The sequence below is a fragment of the Adiantum capillus-veneris genome, chromosome 24, assembly GCF_014529385.1.
Source record: "Adiantum capillus-veneris isolate H3 chromosome 24, ASM1452938v2, whole genome shotgun sequence".
Taxonomy (NCBI): domain Eukaryota; kingdom Viridiplantae; phylum Streptophyta; class Polypodiopsida; order Polypodiales; family Pteridaceae; genus Adiantum; species Adiantum capillus-veneris.
Window position 1 is genome coordinate 5,093,384 of NC_140954.1, and position 23,316 is coordinate 5,116,699.

Here is a 23,316-nt window from a genome sequence, read left to right on the forward strand (position 1 = left end):
TTGAGAGTCTAGATCCATCCTCCTGCCCAGGAGAGGATGGCCTCACTAGAGCTTTCTTTTTGACTTATTGGGATGTATTGCATATACCACTGCTTCGCGGTTGTCAGGACATCTTTGCATCAGGATATATGCATCCGGATCTTTGCTCAGGTCTCATATCTCTTATTCCGAAAGGGGGTGACACAACTCAGCTCCGCCAGTGGAGACCTATTACCCTACTCCCTTCGGTCTATAAGATATTAGCGTTATTGATCAGCCATCGCTTGCGACCGTTCTTACCAGATTATTCATACTTCTCAGACAGGCTTTGTCATGGATCGATGCATACTTGATAATATCTTCACTTTTTATGAGGCAGTAGAGTGGGCCAGATCATCTTCTGAACCTCTCGCTTTTTTCATTCTTGACTTTGAGAAAGCATACGACCGTGTTGAGTGGGACTTTCTCGAAGGATCATTAGCCAGGATGGGTTTCCCCTCGTGATGGATCGCAGGCATTTCCGCTCTCTTCAGGACTGCCAGCAGTGCTATTACTATTGGTGGTCGTGTTAGTTGCAGTTTTGAGCTCTCTCGATCTGTCTGACAGGGATGTCCTTTAGCAGCATATCTGTATCTGTTTGTTGGAGAGACTATGTCAGATTTTCTTCGTGCTCAGAGTCATGCATTTCGTGGCTTGACCATGCCAGTACATTCGGCTCCGGACCTTATCGATCAGGAGTTCGTTGATGACACTATGCTGATGTTGCACTATTTGCTAGCAGCTCTTGAGAGATTGAGCGCCAGCCTCTCATTTGGAATGATGCAGTTCTTGATTCTTCGGTTAACCCACCCCGTCATCTTGGAGAGAGGACTCACATTGATTGGGCTGCTTGGGACACTGGCCCTGCTGCCTCTATGCGGTTGTTTCATGAGACGCGTATGCTGGATGCAGATTTTGTAGCAGAACATTATGACATTGGTCGCGGGGTGACAGACAAACTTCTTGAGATTGACTCCGCCATTCCTTCACAGTGGGACGCAGTCATGTGAGGCACGGTTCAGATGCCTCCAGATAGTGGCTGGGAAGGTCTCTTTGCTCAGAGCACTCTCTTATTAGTTCGTTTAGACACCATGCTATTCACAGTTGATTCAGACTCCTCTCAGGGGATTCATGCTAGATTGACATTTGCTACCACCTCTCCGCACCTTGTCTACCCTGGCGCTCGATGGGAGGCCATACGAGTAGTTGGCTCTCGCGGAAAGCGTTGTTGTGTTGACCCCCGTTTCGCATCCGCTGATGCCGCCCTTTGGAGGCTTTGGGTGTGGGAGGGTCGTGCCTTATCTCAGCTTTATTGGGACCCAGGAGACTGGCATTGGCCTCACTCTAACCCCACTGGTGCACATGTATCATTTTTTGAGTACACTGTCAGACTTGGAAGATTAGCATTGATGAGACAACACCCAGAGCAGCCCACTCGTATGCGTTTCTGGTTACATTCAGGTCTCTCCCATGCCTATCTACAGCAGTTTTGGTCAGCCATCTGGGATTTACATGCGGCTCGTCGTATTTCTTTTTTCATGTGGATGATTGCACATGCAGGACTTCCAGTTGGGACTTGGCTAGCTACTATGGGTCATGATCCGTTATGCACTCGATGTCCTTCGCGACTACATGAGTCACCAGCCCACTGTCTTTGGTCATGCTCCTCTTCTCATATAGTGTGGCTACCAGTTTGCTTTTTACTTAGCAGAGCAGGTGTTTAGGATGGATTTGTCACTTGGGGCTCTGTCTCATGGTTGATGCCGATGCCCGGACCGCATCTTTTCTATGAGGGCTGAGACACAGATCCAGCTCTTATGCTTACCTCGACTGGTTATCGGCGAGGAACTTTGGCTATGTTACCACAGATCGCATGGCAGGGGGATCCTCAGACACGTGATGAAGTTTTTTCAGTCATCACTAGTATTACACTATGGAATATTTGGAGAGCTCGTTGTCTTCACATTCTCAGTGCGGCTCCACAGCTCCTTCAGGATATCGTTACTACCATTTGGTTGGACATCATTCACACCCTGATTTGGCAGTGGGATTCTTCCTCAGGTACATCTAGAGCAGCCGAGGCTCGATGATTTGCCTTTCTTCGGCGTTGGGCCCGAGCTCCACTCTTTTTCACACTTACAGGTGGTCAGATTATATGGCATTATGCCCCCCCCCTCAGTGGTTTCTACTCCACTCATCACACAGACCACCATTAGATTGTACTAGCCGAGTTGTCACTATAGTGGCTCTGACCCTTACATTCAGTTTGTACACCCCACATGACAGGCTATTTTGGCATCCGTTGGGGATCATATTGTACTCAGTAATATATAGCCCTGATTTTTCCAAAAAAAAAAGAGAGAGAGATGGGGCCCTGTGTTTTTGGGTCCCGAGGGGTCGCCGATGCTAGACAATGTATGACCACCTTTGGACAAAGTTAGCAGTCGTTGATGCACTGATAGAGCAGACTCAGATGGAGGCACATAGCTTTATGGGCTTTGAGTTCATCTCATGTATGATCTTGATGATTCCTTGGGGAGGCTAGCATGGTTAGAGGCTCCTGTTTCTTGGTGCTTCCTTTGTTGTTCATTATGGAGGATGACTAGATACATCCTCCAAGCTTTGCCAGTTGGCTGTGTAGGACTGCAGCGTATTTTGGGATTCAGCTTAGAGATTTAATGAGATGGATGCAGGACATGCTTTAGGCACAACGTAGGAAGGGGACATTTGGTCCCATGGAGTATATGAGATGCTACAAGATGATGCTTTATATATGCAGGATACTTTAGGTCATTGCAATGAAGGCTGGACTATGCAATTTGTAGCAGGGCTACAGTGTCACGGGCACAGGACAGACAGTTAGTTACAGTCGGGCTGGAGTTCACACTGGACGGACTTTTGCATGGGCAGTGACACGTGGCAGGGATACGGGTGGTAGTCTAGCCAGATCACCACGACCACATTTTGGAGATAGACTTAGCTGGATTCGATATTTGTGAGGTGTTGGTGGCTCTTTATGGTTGTATATATTCATAGCTGTTTGGAGTCATTATTATCATCATCTACGTTGTATGGTCGGCCGTCTTGAGTCTAGCGACCTTGAGTTCATGCATAGCACTCTACACCATCCCTGCACATTTTGAGCCTCGACATCCCCATTGTACCCGTGGGTTTTGGGCTTGGAGCTGAGTGTGTTGCCATGCCAGAGTCTATACTAGTTTATTTGTGTTAGTTGAGTCCCATGTTGTTCAGATTCTACTGTTGAGTCGTTGTGTTTGCTTTGTTGTTCATTGTCTGCAGTGTTTTTAGTGTTTTCATGCTGTTGGATGAGGTTTCATGCACATTGCACTGAAGAGCACCCACTGTAGAGAGCACAACACATTTTCTCTGCTACAGGTGCTCTCATTTTTGGCATGCCCGGTGGGACCTCAACTGAAGGCTCACTCCGTCGAAGTCGAGCCGAGGAGCTACTTGGTTTAAGCTCTCCTATACTAGTCTGTTGGTTTGGTCTGGGCCTGCTTCAGCTTGGTCTCATCCAGTTTCCCCTCGACCCGCTTAGTCCTTGACCTGCTTGTTTAGTCTCTCATCCTGGTCTAGTCGTCTCTCGGTCTAGCCAAGTCGTCTAGTCACTCGCCTTGGTCTAGTGGAGTCTAGACCAGTGCCCAAAGCTTGCATAGGCTTCTGGTTACTGCATGACACATACAAGGCCGTCAAAAGAGCGACAAAGCCCACTATTAAGTCCTCTGAAGTACTACCACAAAAAGCGTCAACCCTTCGTGCCAAGTAGCAGTCTACCAGCCCCATTACCCCTACCTTCCCAGGCGGCTACCTCCATTCCCTCAATCAGTTCTACACCTCCCTGGTCACCTTCCCCAGTAAAGTTCTCGTCCACTCTGTTACAGCAAGCTCTTGAGCAACAGGCTCCTCTGCAGATTGCCATGGAGGAGCTCAGGTGAATATCAAGTTTCCGACTTTCAAAGGTCTCTCTACAAAGGATGCCGACGACCATGCTCGGAGATTTGTTTCTCTCTGCAGGGGTCGTGGTCTCAACCGAGAAGACACCTAGTACTCTTTCCATCCACCTTGGATGGCTTAGCAGATAAATGGTACAGTCAGTTTGTAGAGAACCACTTTACGACTTGGGCCACCTTACGAAAGCAGTCCTTTCAGACCAAGGGACTTCCAAGAGAAGGTTCTGGATGAGTTGGCCAACCTCATGCTCCAGCCCAAGGAGACTTTTGCAGAACTCATGACTAGAACAAAGTCTATGGTCGCTAAGCTTCCCCAGCAACCAGGTGAATTATGGTCAAGAAGTGGGTAGAGAAGGCTCTTCCTAAGACTTCTCAACAAAAACTCAGAGAGTCTCTGACCTGAAGCAACTCTAGAGGAGTTTGTTGCTGTTGTTACTAGGATAGAGGGGGCAAGGAAGCTGTTCAACGACTCTCCTCAGGCAGAGCATGCCTCTGTCCTCTTGGAAAGTCCATCTGACCCCTTGACTTCTTTACGTAGAGAACTAGAAGCCCTAAAGTTGCAATGAGCTCTTCAAGAGGAGAGATTCTAACTCCTCTTTAATTTCACTTTTGACTTTGTTAGGAACACATGCATCTCTCTTAGACTCCTTGAAAAAAATCATGTAGCAAGAAAAAGAACTTTATTTTGTTTAAAACTTGAGTCTGTACAAGTGGTATAGTGTTGCCCGCACTATTTACTCAAGTGCAACACCCTTGCCTCTAGGAAAAGAGGACTTTTCTCTCAAGATACTTCATAGTGACATCCGTGCAATCAAACCATGGTGCCCCTAGTATAACATATTCTTTGTCGATATAGCTTTGCACCTCTCAGACACGAGAAGCCACCACATCACGAGGCTTTGGACCAGATCAAGCGCGAGCTAGAAGAGCTCAGGTCTCAGCAGGAGACTAAGGCTATGGTCTGGTGTTGCTCATGCCGCTCTCCAGGGAACCCTCCACATGAATGCCCCCTTTAGACTTATTGCCACTTCTGTAAAATGTCTGGACATGAGGACAAGGATTGTTACTACCTAAAGGGATTGCGAAAAATACAACAAAGTCTTGGTCCTACTCTCCAACAAGGGTTAAACACCTGCATCCAACATGGTTTCCCACTATGGCCATTCACACTACATGCCACCCTTGCTGAATACCCCTCTGCAAGGTATGCCAAGCACTTTTCCGTCTCAAAGTTTATATCGTGCCAATGCTCCCTCAGCCCCTCAGAGCTTCTAGACTTCAGCCTCCACCTCCATGCAACAAGAGCAGAGACCACCTCGTTCCCCGTTTCGTCCATCCAATCGCCCGAAGAAGATGGGCATTACCAAAGCGAATGTCCTTCACTTGAAGGGTCTCCTCCTTGCCATCATTGCCCTAAGGCTAAGGACCATACTACAGTAAGGATTGTCCCAAGCAAAGGGCATCCACATCTTCACATTTCGGAATCTCAACCTGATAGCAGTGAGCACCATCCCTCAGCAGTCCCTTGCTACTCATGTGGTTACCCCTAAAGATACGCCACAACAAGTGGAGGAGCCTGTTGGCATCCTCACTTGGGCACAAAGAGCAGTTCTTGGTCTCATCCTTCCAAAAGGTCCACCTCATCCATCTTCACTTCCACAACCTAGTATACCTGGCCCAACTGACAAGCAATTCACTGGTGCTAAGAGCTGATCAACCTCCATGCTATCTGATATCGATGTGGCTTTCTTAGAAGCAGTGGTGGCTGACTTGCAACAGATCTAAGTACCAGAGGAAGCCCAGATCAAAGGAGCCAAGCCTATAGTAGAAGCCATCTTGAAGAACACCTTTCAACAAGTGTCACTTTATGACATGCTCTGGCTCAATGCAAATCTAAGAAGTGACACCCTTGCAGTCATTTAGTCTCTGTACCTGGGTGCAGGGCATGCTGGCAGGCACCTCCCCATACAGCCCTCAAGAGTCTTACATGATTTCCTATCATGCCGCTCCCCTCACCGATTACAGGAGTCCTGGTCTCACTGTATCTATTCTTGGGCGCCAATTCTCCAGTCTCATAATTGATGGTGGATCTGGCATCAATCTGATGGCAAAGTTCACTATGTTGGCTTTAGGTCTGCAACCTACCCGCCCTCCTCCCTTCACAGTTACATTGGCCGACCAGAGGATAGTCTACCCAGTGGGCACAGGCAGCACTCGAAGCCAGGTCCAACGCGAAGGTGCCGTACAGGTCGCAAGAGTTCTGTTGTTGGCCGTGCTGGTTCGCGCAGGCCTGTACAAGCACCAAAAGGAAGAAGCTCTCTCTCATTGTGGTTCTCGAACATGAAGAAGCAAGTTGACAAGGATGACCCTCTAGAGCAAGCCATTCAATAATTGAAAGAAGAAATATGCGAGACCATCAACAAGATCAACCACAATCTCCTAGGCATAATAAAGACGCATGAAGAATGCGTGTCGGCTCAGGAAAGCAATATAAACTTACATGAATGTCGTGTCCCTGCCAACGATGAGGAGATTGCATCACTGAAGAAGGAGCTTGCAGAGGTGTGATCACGAAACACACTTGAAGAGGGAGAGCTTCAACCCTCAATAATTGAAGAACTCAACACGATTAAAGAGCAAGTGCGGGCCATCAAAGAGGGGGAGGAGCAACACAAAGAAATGACGACTTCTTGGGTGGATGTTATTACAAAGACTCAAGAGAAAGTGAACGAGGCCGAGAAAAGGATCGAGGTTGCCCAGAAGGGAAAAGGCAAGGAAACAACGTCCACACCCACCATTATTAACTTGACACTAGAAGAGGAGCAAAGGAGACGTGTGCATGCCTAACATGTGAGGATTTGTAGCCTTAAAGGCAAAGATAATGTGGACGAAGAGGTAAAAGAACTCATGACTATGATGGGGGCTAATGAGCCGACGCATATGAGAGCTTGGATAGTGGGCAATAAGAAAAATGGAAGCAATGGGGAAACCTCGAAGGAAAGGGCACTTATCCTTCGTTTCCCCTCCATGGAAGCGAAGGACTTTTTGAAGAAGAGACCAACTCTTAAGAAGACAGGCATCTTTCTCGGAGATGACCTCACATATAGCCCGCAGGGATGAGCAGGCTAGGTACATGTGGGTGAGATTGAGGGCAAAGACAGACAGATATCTCTACATTGCTATTTGCTACTTTCCTCCGAGTACGTCAGTATATGTACCACCTAGAGGAGAGTCCCCCTTTTCTATTTTAGATGATGACGTATGGGAGTTCTCTAAGGATGGTGATATTATCATCTTGGGAGACTTCAATGCTAGGACTGCCCATCACCAGGTAGTATTTTATGATACTTCAGAGATGCCGAGGGAATTGGATGTTGCATAGATGGGCCTATCTAGATTACCACAAGATGTGGAGCATACTGAGTATGGACGGCACTTGGATTGGCCATTTTGAATGGCGTATAGAGATTTCTCGCTGCGGGAGGATGACATGGCAACTGTACGGACAGCTCGCAAAAGTCGCTGACTGCTGGTGAGGCAACTTGTACGGATTTTCGATTTCTGAGCTGACTTGTTGACGTGGCAGCCTGTACGGATTTCCTGATTTACGTTGGCTGATTTTTGAGCACTTTTTTTTGGGCCAGTTGCTTTTGAGTTTGAAATTCATGTAATTTCTTTTTATGGCCAAGGGCCTTCAAATATGAGCCAAGGGCTCATTCTCTGGCATACTTTGGTACGTAGGTGCAGAGGGTGGAGTATCGGCATTGTATTGAGTTCAAGTAATGTAAAGAAATTCCAAAAGGGGCGCCAAGGATTGGGGCCAATACTCTCTGGGGTGGAACTTCCGCCACTCCGTGTCGCGTGTGCTCTCTCTCTCTCTCTCTTTTTCAGTTCAGTTGTTATTGAAGTGCTAAAAGTCTGTTTAGTCTGCTCTTTTCCGTTGGCATGTGGTGTCCGTCTTGTGACAGTGGTATCAGAGCTATAGGCGTGTGCTTTTCTGAAAGCATATCGGTGCAACCAAAGAGCAGACAGAGCAAGGTGGCCCTTCTAGAGTTCATTGGAAATTTTATTAAAGAATCTTTGTGTCCCGACCCCGGACTTATTAGCCATTCCCACTCTTACTTCATTGGGCATCGTGCACGCTCCCGTCTTCATCGCTCATGTCTTACAAGGCATAAGCCATAAAGATCTATTGCAAGAGAAGGATCAAGATTTGTTTTGAGCTGCTGTTTTTTTCAGATGCAGTGGTGGATGTATATAGCTACCAAGCCGCTCACTCCAAGGACTTGGTAAGCTTTCAATTTTTTTTTTTGCCCGAAGATATATGGTTTCTGGCAGCTTTTGGCAGAGTGGATATCCTGAAATGCTTGCCGCGGAAACCCTAACAGAATACGAATTGAAGTTTCTTGACATCTCTAATCAGGTGTCTCTCCGAGCTAAAAACCTTGGAGGTTCAGTGTGATTGCCAAGTCTTAGGACTACGATCACGGCCATAGGAACATTGCTTGTCGAGGCTTGTTTCGACTATTCAAGAGTTTGTAGATCATGCTGCGGTCGGCTACGACCTAATGGAAGGAATCTAACCCCAATTTTTGGTGCAGGTTTCAAGATAAAAAGTCAGTCGACTTTTTGAGCTCGGCTAATGTTGAGATTGCTTTTTAAATTTGAATTTTGTTTGAGAACTTGTTTGGTGATCCTGTTTGGAATTTTTTTGAAATGGATGGTATTTGTTTTGAACGTGTCTTGGTGCCAATTTGAACTGTTTGACTTTGGTTTGAATACTGGTTTCAATGCTTGGTGATTTACTCCCGGGTGGAGTGGTGAGACTGATGTTTGAGAATGCTTGCACATACTCATGGTCCGGATTCTTGTGGTTATTTGCTGGGGGAGTATTGAATGCTTGAAAAAAAATATTGTCGGTTATGTGGGAGGAGTATTAAGAAGTCTGAGCAGTGGTTACTCTCAGCATGTCCAAACGACGCAAGCTGCGGTTTGCGGGGTGTTTGGTTGTAAAAGGCCTCTATATCTCCTGGCTTGGACCTTTTTAGGTTATGCGGGAAGAGTGATGAGGGAGTTGTTGCTAATTGGACTATTTTCTTATTTTTTATGATTAAATCTCTTTTTTAGGATATTTTATTATGTGCACTAAGAACTGTTAAAAAGATTGTAGCTACAGGAACTGCCATCAGGAACAGACAACTCTGATGTGTCATTTGATGGGTGACGGTAAACATCGCGAAGGAGTTTCCGTAAGTTCTGTGGAAAGGGCCGGGTTACGAGTGCCTCTGATGCGTCACATGATGGGTGACGGGTGCATCAGTAAGGGGGCATCCCGTAGGCTAAGGAGGAAATCCGAACTGAGTAAGAAAATACGCGTAAGAACGCAAGCACAAGAATAAAGATGGCTTCAATGAAGCTTTTTACGAAAAGCAGCAACAGTCGCGGGAGGACAGATGTTTTCCCGCGAGGAGTCTGTGTCTGCATTGCATCTGTGTCGTGTCCTGCACCCGGGGATGCCTGGAATGTGTCCATGTAGCATTGTTTTGACTAACTGAGTGAGTTTTTAAAGTTTGAACAGTTCACACTTTATTTTATTAAAGTGGCCGGTCACTTTTAAGTGACCAGGCTTTTATCAATAAAATAAAGCAAGCAAGGCCCTTAAAAAAAAACCACTGCTAAAACCTACGTAGGGGGGCTGAATTGCGATCTCTCTCTCTCTCCTCTCTCTAAAAAACGTGATTTTCTCTCTCCTCTGTAGAAAACGCGATTTTCTCTCTCCTCTCTCTAGGAGCGCCAAGCTCTGCTTTTGGACCCCTATTCCTGTCGGGTGTCAGACCCTATAAAAGGGTAGCCAGCGTTTCAGTTTGGAGGAGCCGGAAGCAGCAGGAAGTGCAAGCGCTGGGATTCTGGAGCAGAGTGGCGACGGAATTTGCAAGTGCTCGCGTGACGACTGAGTACGGAGGTTGATTCTCCGAGCAAGGAGGGACAGGTATAAGGTGTTGATACGCATTGAGAATTGCTGCTTTGTGTGGTTTGTTTTGCAGGAATCTCCCGTCTCACGGGAAGGCCCTTCGCGGGAAGTACGGCTTCACACCTAAGTCCCTTACGGGAAAGAACGGCTTCGCGCCTAAGTCCCTCACGGGAAGGAGCAGCCTTGTGCCCAAGCCCTTTACGGGAAAGCAGGACCTTCGGGTCTAAGACTACAGAACGGAGGGGTTTCCTCGGGTTCTCGTGCTTGTATAAGAATTCTCCCTGAATAAGAGAATACTCTTAACGGGGGGGGGACCAGCCCATCTTCTGGTCCCCAATACTGTGTCGATCTTCTCCCTTCTCTCATGTTTTCAAAGAATTATAATTTTCAGATTTTCTAAGTGCTCGTGTACGCTTCCGTTTTGTGACAGTGGTATTAGAGCTCGGACTCCTCTCTTTCTCTGCAAAGGACGATTCCAGGAAGAACGGGAAGCACCATGTCGAGCCAAGGGAGAAGCGTTGAAGAAGAGCTTCAACAAGTGCAAGCTCAGCTTGCGGAGTTGCAACAAATCTTACTGTTGCCAGACGTCCAAAAGCTTTTGGGCGGAATGAAGAAAACGAATGGAATTGATGCAGCCAAGCATCCAGACAACACTGTTGGCGTGAGACCACAGGAGGCAAGAGAAGAAGAACGTGCCGAGGTGTACAAAGGATCTACGGATCGGAATGAACGGCCTACTTCAAGGAAAGGCCAAGAAAAAGCGCTCTCTTTGCTAGACGAGAGCAAGGACATCTCTATCTCATCTCCATCTTACTCTCGAGATTATACTTCTACTTCTCTATCATCTCGTCAGAAGAAGGAAGCCGCTACTACTGCCACTACCCTACATCAACCTAAAGATAAACCTCGATTCAAGAAGCATGGTCGCAAGTCTCAACATTGCATGAGAGTCTTCAAATCGGGCGACAAGGACATCAAGTTCGAAACCTACAACGGACGGAGAGACATCTCCAAAGCACTGTTCTTCATCAGACAGTTTGAAGTCGCCTTTACCAATGGGCACTTCACAGAAAAATCCAAATTACGCCATGTGGGGATGCACCTCAAGGAAACGGCAAGTAATTGGTGGTTAGCCAAGATTCTGGAAGGTTCTCAGGCCAGAACTGGAAAGAGCTTCAAATCTGAATTTTATGAACAATTTCTTCCGCCTGACTTCGAGCAGGACATACGAAAGGAATGGGACTGGCTTGCCCAGAAGGAACATGAAAGAGTAAGGACCTATGTGGACAAGTATTGGTCGGTTCTTCTGAAGGTCACTCCCTTCATGAAGATTGCCGACAAGGAAAAGAAACGAAAGTTCGAAGCGGGTCTCCAACCGCAGCTTCGAAAGAGTATGAAGGTGTCTCCGCATGATACTCTTTAGAGGATGATGGAGTCAGCAATCATTGCTGAGGATTTGCACTCAATTGGGATGCCCAGAAAGATGGAGCATAGCACTTACCGTGCAAGACAAAGAGAGGTCTACGATGACCAAGGGGGCCAAGGAAGAAAACGTCCTCCATCTAGAGACGATGATCATTCTAAGAAGCCAGAGGGCACTGGCAAGCGAAGTAAGTACTTTTGTCCTACTCAACTTCAAACTTTCAGACAGGAAGGAAGATGCTTCTACTGTGGCGAGAAATGACATATGAAACCGGACTGCCTGCTAAAGCAGCAACGGCAAGAGCAAGCCTCTACGAGGCAAGAGAAAGCAAGGAAGGAACCCGCACCACCAAGCTCGAACTCAATTCCAGATGTTCAAGGAAACACATAAATGGAGAAAGGGAAGCGTCAACTTCTGAAGGGCTGGGGGTCTTTGAACAACCAGCGAGTACTGATTCTTTATGATCCAGGATCCACGGATAACTTCATCTCCCTGGATACTGCGGAACGTTTGTGCCTCACACCGGCTCAACTTGGCACACCGGTTACATCCGAATCGGCATTCGAGGGGTTGACAACCAATGCAACTCCCGTGCAAGGACAGCTCAATCTTCGGATTGGCGAGTACAATGACCGCGGATCATTTTTGATGGCACCTATCAAGGGATGTGATATCATCTTGGGTATGCCATGGCACTTTCACATGACACCTATTCCCGATTATGTGGAAAAGACCCTCACTTTTGATCATGGGGGTAAGAAAATAAAGATTCAAGCTGATGCAGGAGATTGGCAGTTCCCAATTGTAAGCCATATCTCCATTAAGAAAGAAATGAAGAAGTGTGTTTCTGCTTACTTGATTTTTGCAAAGGATAAAACTAGTAGGGACTCTCTCTCTAGTCTGGAAATTAAGCGTCTTCAATTTATGGAAAAGTACAAGGATTGTTTCACGGAAACACTTCCTGATGAACTCCCCTCCGGTACGCCCGGAAGATCACCGCATAGATCTCATACCGGGTAGCTCGCCTCCCAATCAACCCCCTTATCGGGTAAGTCTTGCTCAGCAAGAGGAAATTTTGAAGCAAGTCAACGAGCTTCTAGAGAAAGGGTTAGTACGGCCAAGTGCTTCACCCTACTGCTCTCCAGTTCTACTGGTGCAGAAGAAAGATGGCACGTTTCGAATGTGCATAGACTATCGGTCTTTAAACAAGATCACAATCAAGAATCGCTTTCCGATCCCTCGGATTGATGATATACTTGATAAGTTGCAGGGTGCAAGTGTCTTTAGTCGCATAGACTTAAAGAGTGGGTACCACCAGATACGGATCGCCCCTGAGGATGTCCATAAGACTGCTTTCCGCACAACCTTTGGACTATATGAATTCTTGGTAATGCCTTTCGGCTTGACCAATGCTCCTGCGACGTTCAATCGCATGATGGACCGCATTTTCAGCCCGTATCGAGCTTTTACGGGAGTATTCTTTGACGACATACTCATCTTCTCTAAGTCAGAAGAGGAACATCGGAAGCACTTGGACTTAGTGTTTCAAGAATTGCGAAAGCATGAGTTGCATGTGAATGCAAAGAAGAGCGAGTTCTTTCTCTCTGAGATACACTATCTCGGCCATATAGTCTCCCACAATAAAGTGAGTATGGATCCTGCCAAGATCCGAGTGGTAGAAGATTGGCCTATTCCCACTACGGTACATGATGTACGTAGCTTTTTGGGATTATGTTCATATTATCGAAGGTTTGTCCGAGGATTTGCTCATGTAGCAGGACCACTTCATGATTTGACAAAGAAGAAGATTCCTTTCAGATGGGGATCGAGACAACAAGGAGCTTTTGATCGGCTCAAGTACTTGCTAAGCCATGGACCTATTTTGATAGTGCCTGACTTAAGGAAACCATTTGAGGTTCACTGGATGCTTCAGGTGATTGCATCGGAGCAGTGTTAAACCAAGAAGGCCATGCAGTGGCTTATGAAAGCAGACGGCTTAAGGATGCAAAGTTGCATGCATCAATCTACGAAAAGGAACTCACGGCTGTGATTCACGCCTTATCCAACTGGAAGCACTATCTTCTAGGAGCGGATTTTGTGATCAAGACTGATCACCAGAGTTTGCGGTATTTTCTTACGCAAAGGAAACTATCTGAGAAGCAGATGAGGTGGGCAAACTTTTTGTCTATGTTTCACTTCCAGATCCTTCACATGGCTGGGAGTAAGAATGTAGTCGCAGACGCACTATCTAGGCGGCCAAGGGTGAACGCTATCACTTCGGTGTATCACCAAGAATTAGAAGCACTATCGGATTTATATCCGAATGATCCAGACTTCTCCACCATCTGGGGAAAGCTACATCGTGGAGAGAATGAGTTTCCCTATTCCATTCGGGACGGTTATCTCTACCACCATCAGGCCATATGTGTGGCGGAACCATTAAGAAAGAAGATCATGGATGAAGCACACGCTTCGCCTTATGCAGGTCATCGGGGTATTCTCCTTACAACCTTAGTAATGGAAAGATATTTCTTTTGGCCTAGCCTTAAAGCAGACATTGATAAGTATGTCAGGGAATGTTTGGTTTGCCAAAAAGTGAAGTATGATTGGCATAAGACGCCTGGGTTGCTACAACCTTTGCCTGTGCCTAATGAACCTTGGGAAAGTATTGCCATGGACTTCATCATGGACCTCCCTAGAACTCAGACTGGAAATGACGCGATCTGGACCATTGTGGACAGGTTGAGCAAGCAAGCACACTTTATACCAGTCAAGAAAACGATCAAAGCAGATCATATGGCTAGGGTCTTCCTGGCACAGATCTTTAAGCATCATGGAATGCCTAAGTCAATTGTGAGTGATCGAGATCCTCGCATGACAGGAAATTTTTGGCGTGCCTTGATGGATAATCTTGGTACAAAGCTGAATTTTTGATCTGCCTACCATCCTCAAACGGACGGGCAAAGTGAGATAGCCAATTCCACAGTATTGGATATGTAAAAAGCTTATGTGTCAGACCGGCAATCGGACTGGGAGAAATATTTGCCTCTTGTCGAGTATGCGTATAACAATACCATACACTCATTGACGGGGAAAGCACCTTTTGAGATTCTTTATGGTAAGCCCATCCTTTCAACTAAGGATAAGATCTTTGCAGCAGATGAATTTGTCTGGGATTTGGACACCGCCTACGGGCAAGTTAGGAGAGCTATTCTACGCTCTCAGGAAAAGCATAAGAAAGCTGCAGACAAGCAGAGAAGGAATCTAGACTTAACAGTCGGACAATTAGTCTTACTCAAGTTTGAGAAGGCAAGACTTAAGAAACAAGCGTCTCATAAGGGGAAAGTGGTAAAACTTTCTACCCGTTATTATGGGCCGTTTAAGATCATTGAGCGAGTGAATGATGTCGCTTTCCTATTAGAGCTACCGCCTAATTGGAAGATCCATAATGCTTTCCATGTCAGTTTACTCCGGCCGTATGTAGGACCGCCTCCGAGCCAGCCTAGCGCTGAAGAACCTCCTGAGGTCGAGGAAACAGAAGAAATACTCCAACCGGAGCAGATAGTAAGTCATCAGGAGCGGTCTCTCAAATCCGGAAAGATAACACGGAACTATTTGGTTAAGTTTAAGAACTATTCGAATCTAGATGCTCAGTGGATGACGCAGGAGGAATTAGCAGCTTATCCCGAGATATTGGAGGTATATGTCCAAGCACTACAGTTGAGGTCAACTGTTTAGAAGCCAGAGGGATGTTGCTAATTGGACTATTTTCTTATATTTTTCTTATTTTCTTATTATGTGCACTAAGAACTGTTAAAAAGATTGTAGCTACAGGAACTGCCATCAGGAACGGACAACTCTGATGTGTCATTTGATGGTTGACGGTACACATCGTGAAGGAGTTTCCGTAAGTTCGGTGGAAAGGGCCGGGTTACGAGTGCCTCTGATGCGTGACATGATGGGTGACGGGTGCATCAGTAAGGGGGCATCCCGTAGGCTAAGGAGGAAATCCGAACTGAGTAAGAAAATACGCGTAAGAACGCAAGCACAAGAATAAAGATGGGTTCAATGAAGCTTTTTACGAAAAGCAGGAACAGTCGCGGGAGGACAGATGGTTTCCCGCGAGGAGTCTGTGTCTACATTATATCTGTGTCGTGTCTTGCACCCGGGGACGCTTGGAATGTGTCCGTGTAGCATTGTTTTCACTAACTGAGTGAGTTTTTAAAGTTTGAACAGGTTCACACTTTATTTTATTAAAGTGGCCGGTCACTTTTAAGTGACCAGGCTTTTATTAATAAAATAAAGCAAGCAAGGCCCTTAAAAAAAAAGCCAGCGCTAAAACCTACGCAGGGGGGCTGAATTGCGATCTCTCTCTCTCTCTCTCTCTCTCTCTCTCTCTCTCTCTCTCTCTCCTCTCTCTAAAAAACGTGATTTTCTCTCTCCTCTCTGTAGAAAACGCGGTTTTCTCTCTCCTCTCTCTAGGAGCGCCAAGCTATGCTTTTGGACCCCTATTCCTGCCGGGTGTCAGACCCTATAAAAGGGTAGCCAGCGTTTCAGTTTGGAGGAGCCGGAAGCAGCAGGAAGTGCAAGCGCTGGGATTCTGGAGCAGAGAGTGGCGACAGAATTTGCAAGTGCTCGCGTGACGACTGAGTACGGAGGTCGATTCTCCGAGCAAGGAGCGACAGGTATAAGGTGTTGATACGCATTGAGAATTGCTACTTTGTGTGGTTTGTTTTGCAGGAATCTCCCGTCTCACGACAAGGCCCTTCGCGGGAAGTACGGCTTCACGCCTAAGTCCCTTACGGGAAAGAACGGCTTCGCGCCTAAGTCCCTCACGGGAAGGAGCGGCCTTGTGCCCAAGCCCTTTACAGGAAAGCAGGACCTTCGGGTCTAAGACTACAGAACGGAGGGGTTTCCTCGGGTTCTCGTGCTTGTATAAGAATTCTCCCTGAATAAAAGAATACTCTTAACGGGGGGGACCAGCCCATCTTCTGGTCCCCAATATTGTGTCGATCTTCTCCCTTCTCTCATGTTTTCAAAGAATTATAATTTTCAGATTTTCTAAGTGCTCGTGTACGCTCACATGTGTAGAATATGATGACGTTGCAGCTGTACGAACAACTCGCAAAATGTGCTAACTGTTGATGTGGCAACTTGTACGGATTTTTGATTTTTGCGCTGACTTATTGACGTGGCATCGTGTACGGATATCCGTGATTTACGTTGGCTGATTTTTGAGCACTTGCTTTTTTGGGCCAGTTGCTTTTGAGTTTGAAAGATTTTCATGTAATTGCTTTTTATGGCCTAGGCCCTTTAAATATGAGCCAAGGGCTCATTCTCTGGCATGCTTCAGTACGAAGGTGCAGAGGGTGGAGTACCGGCATTGTGCTAAGTTCAAGTAATATAAAGAAATATTGAAAGGGGCGCCAAGGATTGGGGCCAATACTCTCTGGAGTGGAACTTCGCCACTCCCCGTGTCGTCTCTCTTTCAGTTTAGTTGTTATTGAAGTGCTTAAAGTTGTTCAGTCTGTTCTTTTCCGTTGGCACATGGTGCCCGTCTTATGACAGAGATGATGTTCTCGGAGCGTGCCCCACAACAATTGGTATGATGAGGAGTACCGCGAGACGAGAGCCAGACCTCACAGGGAGGTGCTTTTAGGGGACATCACTCATAGACAGTCACGGATTGCCTTGCGATGCCTAGTGCGGCGGAATAAGAGGGCATATTTGGCTCGACTAGAGCAGGATCTATACCAGCTATTCTTGAGTCAGGACTCAGGTTTGGCATGGCGACTCTTTCATGAGCACTTCCCCCCTCCTGCCATTACTTCTACAGAGGCCCGGGCCGGTATGCATCATCTCTGTACACTGTTACTGGACAGTCGTCTCTTCCCGACTCCCCCGAGCCATGCCCACACACATGTGCTTTTTTTACCGCCGAGATGGTGAAGAAGGCCATTGATAGGATGAGGACTGGGAGAGCATATGATCATGATGGCTTAGTGGCTGAGCATTTTATACATGCCATGGATCTGCTCGCAGAGCTTCTAGCAGTGATGTTCAACCGTGCCATGTGTGAGGGCCTACCTGATCCTTGGAGTTTATCTACTATTGTATCTATCTTCAAGTCAAGAGACCCTATGGAGCTTGGGAAGTATCGCACTATCATGATTGGACACACATTGGCACGGTTGTACGCATCCATTCTTGAGTAGTAGCTGAGCAGATGGGAAGAGAGGGAGGGTATACACACAGCCGGGCAGGCAGGGTTTAGGAGAGGTTTTTCTACTCTTGACCACATTCTGACACTAAGAGCCATTATTGAGTAGGGCAGATCATATGGGAGATGGATCTATTGTAGCTTTGTGGACTTTCGCAAAGCATTTGACAGAGTGCCTAAAGCTAGATTGATGTGCAGACTACAGGAGATGGGAGTACCCACAGAGCTGATTTGGGGGATTATGGCATTATACAGGTGGGTATTGGGGCATGTACGCACTCCAAAGGGGCTATCTACATAAGTTCACTCCACTATCGGGGTGAAGCAAGGCTGCCCGCTCTCTGGGAGGGACATGGATTCCACTATTGTTATATGCTGATGATATTGTGTTGATCTCCGACTCTCTGAAGGGGATGCAACGTCACTTGGATGCTTTGCATAGGTTTGTGGTTTGTCTGTCAACAATGGTAAACCAAGGTTATGATGTTTAACACCACACCACAGTGGATCGAGAGATTAGCACATGCATTTACATATGGCCATGAGATAGTGGAGTATACGGATGCTTACAGGTACCTACCTTGAGGTGGTCATAGTGGACCAGCATTTTCATTGAAGAGAGCAGCAGAGACTAGATTGGCCAAAGCCTATGCAGCATTGGGTGGATTGGAGAGGATGTGTTCATAGAATCAGTTTCAAGAGCCTCAGACGAAGCTCTGGCTTTCTGGCATGCTGGTGGCCTACGGCATTGCTCTATGGAGTTCAGATATGGGGGCCTTCATTGGACCATCATGGGAGGTCGGGTCGTACTGATGGATGGGGAGACATGGAGAAGCCTCTGGTCTCTATGATCTCGTGGATTATTAGATCCAAGGCTTCAGTACCACATGACATTATTCGAGCAGAGCTAGCTTTCCCCCCACTAGTGGTTGAGGCACTAACCAAATCAGTCTCCTTTATACACCGCTTATGGGACCTCCCCAGAGATAGATATGCCTGCCTAGCACTTGAGTCCTCTCGACGGTTAGCTATGCAGGGACAACATGCTGGTATGGGGAGATGACATCATGGTTTCAGGTACATGGGTCAGCATGGGCAGATTGCCCCCCTTCCAATACTCATTGGATGCACCCTCTCTGACTCTTACACAGTCCGAGATCACCAGGATCATCCGCCAGGACCCGACTTAGCCAGATACCAGGAGGACTTGGATACAGCTGGCACCGGAGCTGGGCACGAAGATGGCTTTCTATAGAGAGCATCTTCTCCAGCTTACTGAGGATGGTTTTGTGACGAATGGATACCCACTTATGATATGCTATTGACCAGATACGCACATCTTCACACCAGCTTCGGGTCGAGATTGGTAGATACAGCGGAGTATCGGCAGAGGCCAGGACATCTTCCCTGTGTCACATGGAGCCTGCGACAGAGTACACCACACATGCCACTGCCCAGTTTACTATGAGAAACGAGTCAGCTTTCATTGCCTGTACAGAGAGGGCATTGGACCACTCTCTAGAGTCATGGGGTATGAGGACCAAAGATGTCTGGGACTGTTTTTGTTGGAGTTGTGTAGACAGAGTGAGCCTGATGAGAGAAGAGACTAGCCTGTCTCACAAACGGATCACAGACTTCTTCAGAGCGGACACTGGGCAGCCGGAGGAGCAGCTACCACAACAGAGCTCACATTCTCCTCACACCAGAGGCACGCTGATCGAGTGACCGAGCTAGGGAGATCCAGACGCCCACGACCACGGTGGGCTACACAACATCGACGGAGGGTGCATCGAGGATTCGGATCACTTTGGCCCGGCATGCATGCGCCTGGTCAGACTACTGACCATGGAGGAGATTGATCAGATCCGCCAGCGATCGATGATGGAGTTGCTGTGATTTAGCTCTTTTGAGGATTGTACACCCTGCTCATCTTGTACCAACCTTTGTATCAACTCTCACATTGTGTTGTATTAGCCCTCATTCACTACTTTCACCCCCCTACTCATATCCTACACAGTTCCAGCTAGCTGCTTAGTTCACATCTAGGAGTTTAGGATTCTATAGTACCTCTTTTCTCAGTACCTTTTTCATCTTTGGTACTCAGACATTGTATCAGATTCACCGTGTTGTGGTCTCATAGGTCATTTTGGCCTTTTGAAAATGTTAATATAGCATTTCATTTCATTTCTCTCTCTCTCTCTCTCTCTCTCTCTCTCTCTCTCTCTCTCAAAGAAACCAAGCTTTGGATTGCAGAAGAATTGACCATGAATCAACTCAAGAGTAAAGCGAGTGAGCTTAAGAAGGTGCATGAAGCGCGTAAGCAAGGAAAATGGGCAATCTATCGAGGTGGCAAAGCGATCATCCAGGAATTCCGAAATCCCAAACCAGCTCTCCCCCCAGCCGACCCTTAGGTTTTTGTTTGTTTTCTCCTACCCTACCCTCTTGATGGACCCTCAGTCCTTAACTGATATGTATCAGCACACACTGAGAATGAATCGTTGTAATGTTGTGTTCTTGGTCCCATAGGTCATATATGACCTCCGTGGACGATAATCCAATCTATCTATCTATCTATCTATCTCACTCTCTCACCCAAGTGTGGTAGATTGGTTATGCCATTTCCCTCTTGAATAACAGGTCTTGAGTTCAACTCCTCGTCGGCTAGATCTTTTAGGTCTCTTGGGATAGTTTCCTACGACATTAAAATTCTCTTCTTCTCGTGTGTGTGTGTGTGTGCGCGCGCTAATAAAAAGAGGAAAATGGTATAACCTTTCTATCACCCAAGTGTGGTAGATTGTTTATGCCATTTCCCTCTTGAATAACAGGTCTTGAGTTCAACTCCTCGTCGGCTAGATCTTTAAGGTCTCTTGGGATAGTTTCCTATGACGTTAAAACTCTCTTTTTCTCAGGGGTGTGTGTGTGTGTGGGTGTGTGTGCTAATAAAAAGAGGAAAATGGTATAACCTTTCTATCACCCAAGTGTGGTAGATTGGTTATGCCATTTCCCTCTTGAATAACAGGTCTTGAGTTCAACTCCTCGTCGGCTAGATCTTTAAGGTCTCTTGGATTAGTTTCCTACAACGTTAAAACTCTCTTCTTCTCTGGTGTGTGTGTGTGTGTGTGTGCTAATAAAAAGAGGAAAATGGTATAACCTTTCTATCACCCAAGTGTGGTAGATTGGTTATGTCATTTCCCTCTTGAATAACAGGTCTTGAGTTCAACTCCTTGTTGGCTAGATCTTTAATGTCTCTTGGGATAGTTTCCTACGACGTTGAAACTCTCTTCTTCTTCTTCCTCTCTCTCTCTCTCTCTCTCTCTCTCTCTCTCTCTCTCTCTCTCTCTCGTACCTCAGCCCCAGCTTCCACATTACCTTTCCTCTAGCGGAAATCAGGCAAATGCATCTTCAAGCAATCGTAAAGAGTGAGAGTTTATCAATAAAGATATCAGGAAAAACTGTAATGTAGTAGCTCTAGCACTTCGTACTTTGATTCTCTTTGTAAAGCTGTTAGCTGAATTGTTTTATACAGCTAACTGCAATTTGAAAGTTTTTCAAACGGTTACTCTTGAATAAGTTTTCATAGCTGTGGCAATGATGAGAACTAGGAATTCATGGAAAGAAATAAGGTAAAGGAGTTTTATAAGTTCTATGGTGACTTCAAGGTTATCATGCAAAGAAACACTGGTTTTGCTCATGCTGTCGATATATGGAGTCTAGGATGCACAGTTTTGGAGATGGTTACTGGAAAGCCTCCATGGAGTGAGTATGAAGGTGTAAGTGGCATGAATTGAAATGCGCTTTCATGCTTATGCACATGTTGTTCTTCGAAGTTGAGTGAGGGTTGCATCTATTGTTAGGTAGCAGCAATGTTCAAGGTTTCCAGGGCAGAGATCCCTCCTATTCCAGATAACCTCTCTGTAGAAGGGCAATCCTTCATCAAACTTTGCTTGCAACGGGATCCGGCACATCGTCCTTCTGCTGCAGCACTCTTGCATCATCCTTTCGTTCAAGTTCCAAATGGGAGCCTAGACTTTAAGGTAAAACCTTGCATACCCGATCGTGTGCCGGGATTTCATGATAAAACAGCCTATTGTAGTGTACCAAATCTTGTGTTTCAAGCAGATCTCTGATGCTCAAATCAGAAGCGCACATCTACAGAATGTGAAAAGGGCAATTGGGTTATCAAGAGGTGGTAGTCAGCCATTGGACAACAGGTAATCCTTTATAAGTATGAAGAACTCCTTTCCAAACGTTTAACAAGGTGGGGTTGGGTAAACTGTAGGGAGTATATGCATCTTAGTTCGCAGCCTGGTAGATGTCCATCTCGAAGTGCCCGTCTCACCAAGGTCTTCACAAACAGATAGCAACAAATTTTCCACACTATCTTCAGTTGAAGGATTCTCTACACCAGCAGCAGCAGGTAGTCCAAGAAAGGCAGCATTTTAAAAGAGTCTGAATGGATATGGTAGAAGAGCAACCCTTGGTTATGACATGAGCAAACCAGGAGGATATTGGTTTAACAAGTCCGGGACAGGGGAGCCAGATAATCTAAATTCACAATTCAACCCCAACACATGGGGTTGCTGGCCTCAACAGGAACTTAAGCTTTCATAACCAAGTCCTGAAACTTAGTAGCAGCGTGGATATATCTTGGAGAGTCGACAAGCGTCCATTGGTTTATTTGCCGAAGGTTTACTGCCTCCAAGTCTACATTCATTCTCTGCAGCTGCTCTTTCCTCTCATGAACCCTCTCACTGAAGGTGCTAACCATTTTCTTTGCTGCCAATATATCCACATTTGCAGTGGCCATTTGCTCTACCTCATGCTTCCCTTCAAGCTTCACATTGAGTAGAGGTGATGCCGCAGCTCGTGTGGCCCCATTGGCCTCTCTCTACCTGTCAATTTTTTGGGCATAAGTGCCCTTTTTTATGACATTGGCCACAACTTCTTCAACGAACACGGCCCAAGCAATAGGTTTTCTTTTACATTCTTTTTTCTTTATTGGGCTCTTCCGAGTTGTGCTACCAGTTGTGCAATTTTCTAGAACAAAAGCACGGACATAAGCAATAGAAACAGTGTAATTTATGGGAGGCTCTTGGTATACCTTATGGTTCGGTTATCACTTGTATGTCTCTCTGAGCTCTCTCTATAATTATTATATGCATACAGAGTGCATAGTGAAGTGGGCAGCTATGCTTTTGTACACGTCAGCCACTAGATGCCTGAGCCCTAGCTTCCACAGCGAAAGCGCATTCTCCAGCCCACTGTTGTTGATAAACACACACTGGCTTTTCCTTTTCCGGCTTTTGTACATACTTAGCTGGTTTTAAAACCCCACAACAAATGTCAATACCATCTGAAATCCTAGTTCTACCATCTTCTATTGAGGGAGAACCAGTCTTCTTATGAAGAGTTGCAGAAAATTTTGTATTTGGAGATCTTTGCAAGGGGAATTTTGGAAAATTTGAAGGGCAGTTTGGAAAATTTTGGCCAATTATGAGGGGCATATTGGGATTTTTTTAAATTTGAGGGGTAGTTTAAGAATTTCCACAAATTTCGGGGTGTTTTAGTAGTTATCCCTTACAAGAAAGTTTGTGGTACGTAGGTGTGTACTTCTAGTAAGGATTCTGTCTAATTCCAAACTTACAACAAGTATTGTTTCTAGGGCTTATGTCTGGGACCTAAGTTTGGTCACAACCCTGGCCTTCCGAGAGGC

The 23,316-nt window shown here is 46.3% G+C and overlaps 1 protein-coding gene across 2 annotated transcripts in view; it reads left to right on the forward strand.

Annotated features, from left to right (window-relative positions):
- Positions 1-22,981, forward strand: part of LOC147425869 (uncharacterized) — a 112,743-nt gene extending 89,762 nt beyond the window's left edge. Inside the window, exons 3-6 of one of the 2 annotated variants that reach the window (XM_086498588.1) lie at positions 21,263-21,373; positions 21,458-21,637; positions 21,723-21,814; positions 21,883-22,981. In XM_086498588.1, the coding sequence (XP_086354714.1) occupies positions 21,263-21,373; positions 21,458-21,637; positions 21,723-21,814; positions 21,883-21,964 (465 nt within the window). In that variant the 3' untranslated portion in view covers positions 21,965-22,981. The remainder of the gene's footprint in view (positions 1-21,262; positions 21,374-21,457; positions 21,638-21,722; positions 21,815-21,882) is intronic. The other variant, XM_086498589.1, reaches the window with a different exon arrangement.
- The last annotated feature ends 335 nt before the right edge of the window (positions 22,982-23,316 follow it).